Here is a 7,500-nt window from a genome sequence, read left to right as displayed (position 1 = left end):
GGTTAATAGAGGGAGCGAGAAAAAAAAAGGAGTCTGGGGTTGCTTTTTGGTATCGCGGAAACGAATCGTAGCGTGGTAGAATCGCGTAACGAGCTAAAAAGTAATAATAATAATTATACAAAAAAAAAAAGAAGAAAAAAGAAAAAAGAAAGAAAAAAGAAAAAAACAAGAAAAAGAGGAAGGAAGGAAAGAAAGAAAAAAAAAAAGACGAAGCAAAAGAATAGGACAAAGTTAACGAAAATAAAAAAGGTAATGATTATGTGTATATTTGCATTAGGCTATGATGAAAGGGAAAAAGGCGCTTGATAGGAATGGGAATAATCGTGGGAGGTTTGTTACGTGAATAAGACCCGGTAGGAGATGATAGGAAGTTGTAAGAGGGGGGTGGGGGAGGGATAGTAGTAATAGGGGATGGAATTTTCGAAGGGTATAAATGGAAACGCGGAGAATGTAGATAACGAAACGAAAATTGGAACTATAACGTAGATTGGTAACTAATGTAATTAAAGATGGAAACGCGTAAGTAAGAAAGGAAAAAGATGAGAGAAAAAAATAAAAACGGGTTAGATGAGGGTGGTTCGGTGATTGTAGAGGAGGGATATAGAAAAACGAGCCGCCAACGCGCTTCGCGAGAGATCGTCGTCTTTTTTTTCTGTCTCTTTTTCTTTTGCTTTCTTTCTTTTTTTTTTTCCTTTTTTTTCCTTCATTTTTTTCTTTTCTTTATTTTTTCTTTTTTTTTTTTTTGTTTTTTTTTTTAAATCGATAGAAGTCGTGTTACATCGAGATCTCGTTACGAGCCAGTCGAAAGTCGATTAATGGTAGGATAGGTAGATAGATAAATGGATAGGTAGAGAGAAAAAAAAGAGAGAGGGTGATAGAGGGAGAGAGAGGGAGAGGGAGAGAAAGCAAAAAATAAAAAAAAAAGAGATAGTGATACGAACAATATATATATATATGTATATATATGTATATGTATATATATGTATATGTATATGTATATATATATATATATATATATATATTAACGAGCTATTAAAAATAAAGATGTATTAGTGTGAGGAAAATTGAATCGAATCGAATCAAATCAAGTCGAATCGAATCGAATCGAATCGAATCGAATTGAATTTGAATTTGAATTTGAATTTGAATTTGAATTAGAAAAAAAAAAGGGTAAAAAATAAAAATGAGAAAAGATAAAGCAAGGAAAAGTGAGGAAAAAAATAAAAAATTAAAAAACTATCAAGCAAACAAACAAACAAACAAACAAACAAACAAAACCTAACAAAACAGAACAGAACAGAACAAAACAAAAAAAAAAAGACAAAACAAAACAAAATCCCCAGAGATAGAAAAGAGCAAAAAGAAAGAAAAAAAGAAAAAAAAAAAAAAGAAAAAAAAATTACAAAAAAAAAAAAAAAACCTAATTAAAGAATAACGTGAGAAAAGGGCGGCTCGGTTTTTTAGGTCGCGTCGATTAGGCCAAACAGTTTGAAAGTGACTTGTCTTGTGTTGATGTTGCAGGTTCAAAAGCCTGGCACATGCGGCTGACCTTTGACCGGGTGCCAGGCGGCTGCAACCTTCACAGGTGCAAGCTGTGCGGCAAGGTCGTGACGCACATCAGGAACCACTACCACGTCCACTTCCCCGGCAGGTTTGAGTGTCCTCTCTGTCGTGCCACGTACACACGTAGCGATAACCTGCGCACGCACTTTAAATTCAAACACCCCGAGGCAAGAAAGATCGATCTTAACGATTTCATGGCCAACTCGTTGGCGCTATCAGCGACGAGTAACGATACCATGAACACACTATCCTAAAAGCGCGAGAATTTCAAAATACATCTTACATGTATATGTGTGTGTGTGTGTATATATATATATATATATATATTTATGTACATATATATGTATGTATATATACACATATATATATATATGTATATATGTATATGTATATGTTTATATACATACACGCACAGAGATACGCGAACCGATTTACATAACATACCTTCTAACAATTCGTTTGCTACTTCCTCGTTAAATGATATATGGGCGGGCGCGTAAGAATAAGTGATGATCGACCACGCATACTCACGCGTCGCTGCTGCACACGCATATCTATATCTATATCTATATATATATATATATATATATATATATATATATATATTATATACACACATCTATACGTGAAAAGCGCGTTGTTCTATCTTAGGATATATATATATATATATATATATATATATATATATATATATATGCGTGTGCGTGTGCGTGCTTATGTATGTGTATATATATATATATATATATATATATATATATATATATATATACATATATAAGCAACATCGTTGATATAAAGAGCCTGATTTTATATATATATATATATAAAATATATATATATGTATAAGGGATGCAGAAAGATATGGCCACACGGAGGAACGACCACGCGGCGGAGGCCGTTCTCTCTCTCGGCTTCTTGTTTTTTATTTTTAATTTTTTTTTTTTCTTTTTTTTTTAAACCTTTCTTTTGTTTTTATTTCTTTTTTCTTTTTTTTTTCCTTTTTTTTTTTCATATCTTCTTTTTTTTTTCTTCTTCTTCTTCTAATTTTTTTCTTCGTCGAAACACCAAATCTTTTCTTGTAAGTTCTATGCTTGAGCTTCCCTCAGGTTTGTTGTGGGCCTACCTTCGCTAGAATCTGTCAATGCGAGTGAAAGATTTAGGCCCCTTAAATAGGTGATTGGGGGTTAGATTTTTTCCTCGAATGTGATGATAATAAGTTATTAAAGGGGGAATGAAATAACTCGCATTCGCGATTTATCATATAAACACTTGTTTGTCATTCGTCGTCATTGTCGTCGTCGCCCATCTTTCTCTCGCTTGTCGTATTAGTAAAAGAAAATGATGAAAAGAAAAGAAGGGAAGGGGAAAGAACAAAAAGAAAAAAAAAAAAACAAGAAAACAAGTCAAACAGAACGAAAGATAACAAATTGCGAAGAAAGAGAGGTGGGTGTCGGCAATGATGATGACGTACGTAAAATAAAAACGAAAACAAAAGGAAAAAAAAGAAAAAAAGAAAGGAAAAAGAAAGGGCCAAAAAAGAAAAAAAGAGAGAGAGAGAGAGATAGAGATAGAGAGAGAGAGAGATAGAGATAGAGAGAGAGAGAAAAAAATGGGACAACGATTAAGAAAAATTAGTCGAGAAGTAAAATTTACATACATACATATATACATACGTATATACTTTTTTTTTTTTTTTTTTGGCAACGATATTACGATAATATCAATCCGCGCAAGCTGTCCTTAAGCCGAACGAGCAAGAATTTTCATTTGCTCGAGGAAAGTTTTGTTTTTGTGAATTCAAGAAAATTCGATTCGTCCAACCATCCTCCCTCTCTACCTTCCATCCTCCAATCATTTTCATCTTCCCTTTTCCCCTTCCCTCCCTCCCTCCCTCCCCCTGCTCCTCATCCTCTTCTTCTCTCTTTTCAAATCTCGATAACAAATTTCATTCCCCCCGTCCACAGATTTATCCGCTCATTCTCACCTCGTTCGTTTTCAAAAAGCGCATAGACAGCGTCGTCGTGTCTTTTTAAGGCGCTGGTCGCTTTTCTTAATTTTAAATTCCGATGGTGTTTAATTAACGCGCTTTTTAAATACGAACACGGCGAATCGAGCCAAAGATTAATATTGATTCGTTAATTATGTTCCTCGTGTTCCACCTCTCCTCCAGCTCCACCCCTCCCACCTCCAAAACAAAAAAAAAAAAAGAGCAAAAAAAGAAAAAAGAAAATATTATTGCAGGGTGCGTGCAATTCGAAAGTGCAATTAAATAAACGGGAGAAAGGGAAAGGATTTTGGGGAAAAAAAGAAAGAAAAAAAGGAAAAAAATAAAAAACATTTAAAAAGTAAAAAAGAAAAAAAAAAGAAGAAAAGCAGAGGAAAAAAGAAAAGAAAATGTTTTAGAAATTAATATCGATGGGTGCTAATAATAATAATAATAATAATAATAATAATAATAATAGTAATAATAATAATGATAATGATGATGATGATGATGATAATGACGATAATAATAATAATAATAATAATAATAATAATAATAATAATAATAATAATAACAAAAATAAAAGGGAAAAAAGAAAAAAAATAATTAAAATTAATGATCGATTGAACGACGAAATTTAACAAGTTGTTCCCTCGAGTGACAACTATAAACGATTAAAGGGATGGTCTTTGCCGTGGAGAGGAAGAAAGAGATAAATAAATAAATAAATAAATAAAATAAAAAAAAAAACAAGAAGAAGAAGAAAAAATAAGGTAATTTCAATGAAAAATTTCAAGGCTCGTTTTTGTTCTTTTTTTCTTTTTCTTTTTTTTTTATCTGCGGACAGCTTGCGCGATTTTTTTCTCTTCTGTCCTTTTTTTCTTTTCCTTTCTTTTTTCTTCTTTATACTCTCTCGATTTTTTAACATTAGGTTTTATTATATGCGTATGTAATGAAGTGGGGGAAGAGAGAGAGAGAGAGAGAGAGAGAGAGAGAGAGAGAGAGAGAGAGAGAGAGAGAGGGAGAGAGAAGATAAGTAGAATGTGATTGAAAGGAAGGGTCGTGGTTGATAATAATAAAAAAGGGATAAAATTGCGTAATTGTAGAAGCCATTCGAGGAAATGTAATGTAAAGAGGGTCGCTTATTAAAAAATTACGGAATTACATTGTAAAATGGGAGCAAACGTGGTGCCAATTTACTCCCGTAAGTAAGTAGTTGTTGTTGCCATGTCGAGCCATGATCGTATATTTTCGATTGATCGACACAGCAAGAAGGAGTCAAAAGATAGAAGAAGAAAGGGATTAAAAAAAAAAAAAAAATAATAATAATAATGATAAATAACTAAATAAATAAATAAATAAATAAATAAATGAATAAATAAATAAATAAATAAACAAACAAACAAATAAATAAACTAAATAAACTAAATAAACTAAATAAACTAAATAATTAAACAAACATGTACGAGAGGGAAGGAAAAGGAAGGAAAGAAAATTAAGTAAAAAAAGGGGGATAACTTTTAATCAATTTAAATAATAATAATAATAATAATTCATCTCGATCGCGGTGTAAAAATAATTTACACAATGCTAATTCGTCGATACGATAAGCAGGGTGAATAATCGCATATTAGTTGTTGAAAGAGAATTTTATAGTTGGATTTCATATTAGATATTGTAAAGTGTTATTATTTTGCGAAAGGGAAGTGCGGCGGATGCGCGCGCTCGCGCGAACAAATAAAATCCGGTGGTATATATGTGCGTGTGTCTCTGTGTGTGTGTGTGTCTGTGTGTCTGTGTCTCTGTGTGCGTGTGTGTGTGTGCGCGCGTGTATGTGTTGATGTACGCAAATGAACGAACGGATGATTGAATCGATTGGATGAGAGTACGTGTTCGCGTGTGTTTGCCCGTGCGTGCAATGCGTGCATACATATATGCATGCATGCATGCGTCCTGTATGTAAGCTCGTAAACATATACATTTAAATGTTTTATGTACGTATGTATCGTACATACGTACATATAAATAAAATCTACGAGATTTTTAATTATCGAAAAGAATGAAGGTGAGAGAAATGTTTATATGTGCGTTATCCAACGCGCAAACGAAAAGCAACATAGAGAGAACGGGTCTGCTATTGTGTAAAAAAAAAAAAAAAAAAAAAAGGTCACGTATGTATATAAGTTGCATACTTGTTACACGTGCACGCGCGCGCGCAGGGTGCCGGAGGTCCAAAAAAAAAAAAAAAGAAGAAAAGAGAGATAAGGGAAGCACGCGATACACGCCTTATACGTACATATATATATATGTATATACACACGTGTAAACATAAATACATATATATACATACATACATACATATATAAATACATACATACATGCATACGTACATACATACATAGATACATACATACATACATACATACATACATACATACATACATACATACATATATACATACGTACATACGTACATGCATACGTATGCATGCATAGGTGGATTTTAAATATTTAAGCTAAAAATATTATCGTATAACAACGAAATTTCTGTCCTATCTCAGTCGTTTGTAAAAAAAAAAGTCTTTTGATAAAAAGAAAACGAAGATAAAGATATGAAGTAGTAGAAGAAGAAGAAGAAGAAGGGAAAAAAATAGTAAAAGAAAATTCAATTAAAAATTAAACTAAGCGCAGAATTATTATTATTATTAAATAGGCGCACGCCTCCTCCTTTTTTTTTGTCTTTTTTTTTTTTTTTTTTTTGTCGCGTTAATTTTTTAATAGAAAATCGGACGGCCGTTCGGGGGGTGAGGGATGTGTTGTACGGGGGAGATTAGAAAATATAAAACGGGGACAAACACCTAAAAAAATGTTTATAAATATAATTAACAATCCGGAGAATGCTACGGGGGATTGTATAATAAATAAATATTTGCGAAATATATTAATATAGTGGAAGAAGATCGCGAGGAGACATTCCACGAATCGGGACTTAAGAGAGAAAGAGAGAGAGAGAGAGAAAGAGTGAGAGAGAAAGAGAGAGAAAGAGAGAGAGAGAGAGAGAGAGAGAGAGAGAGAGAGAGAGAGAGAGAGAGAGAGAGAGAGAGAGAAAGTGCGCACAGGCAAAGAAAATAATGAGAATTTATTAATTAATCGGAATGATTTATATAGTATCTATATTTTATATTTTATATAATATACCGTTATAGTCTTATACCATTGGTTGGAGATATAGTTTATGTTTAAATGGGGGACAAGGAAACAAAAAAAAAATTATAAACACGAACACATATATATATATATATACACATAGATACATGCATACATGCATGCATACATACATACATACATACCATACATACATATATATATACATGCGTACAGAGAGATATGTGGATAAACACACGCGTATTTAGGTAAACAGAATTGATTTTTATCGTCAATGGGATGGTTATAATATTTATATATATATATATATATATGTATATATATAAATATTATATATATATATATATATATACACTTACAACATCGTTGCACATTAATTGATATATTATAATCGGTTGGGGGTGCAATATCAGTCTCTGCTCTTCTTACTTTTTTCTTTGTTCGTTTGTTTGTTCGTTTCTTATCTTCCTTTCTTTATTAAAGGGGGAAGAAATTTTATGTATAACTTTATATATGTATATAGACATGCATATAAACGTACACAGACATATACACGAATACATAGATACACAAAGCCATACATACATATATACGTACGTACGTACGTATGTACATAAATACGCACGCACAACACAGCCAATAGATAAGGTAACGTTTGGCAAGTATTGAAAGTGTTAAATAAGTAACAAGGAATGCGTCATTGTAATTGTAATAGGTTTGTTTATCTTTTTTTTTCCTTTTTTTTCTTTTTTTTTTTTTCATGGTATGTAAATCGTAAATCAATGAAG

The 7,500-nt window shown here is 32.2% G+C and overlaps 1 protein-coding gene across 7 annotated transcripts in view; it reads left to right on the top strand.

Moving 5' to 3' along the window:
• LOC124431737 (protein tramtrack, beta isoform-like) overlaps positions 1–7,500 on the top strand; it is a 70,776-nt gene that overhangs the window by 37,108 nt on the left and 26,168 nt on the right. For 2 of the 7 annotated variants that reach the window (XM_046979958.1, XM_046979962.1), the window contains exon 6: positions 1,522–1,651. The exons of 2 other annotated variants lie outside the window; for them this stretch is intronic. In XM_046979958.1, coding sequence (XP_046835914.1) covers positions 1,522–1,651 — 130 coding nt within the window. Of the gene's footprint in view, positions 1–1,521; positions 3,120–7,500 lie in introns of those variants that run through there. 3 more of the 7 variants (XM_046979961.1, XM_046979960.1, XM_046979956.1) reach the window with 2 other exon arrangements.

The sequence above is a fragment of the Vespa crabro genome, chromosome 22 (assembly GCF_910589235.1).
Source record: "Vespa crabro chromosome 22, iyVesCrab1.2, whole genome shotgun sequence".
NCBI classification, from domain to species: domain Eukaryota; kingdom Metazoa; phylum Arthropoda; class Insecta; order Hymenoptera; family Vespidae; genus Vespa; species Vespa crabro.
Note: the sequence above shows the minus strand (reverse complement) of the source record. Positions and strands in the feature narration are given on the sequence as shown.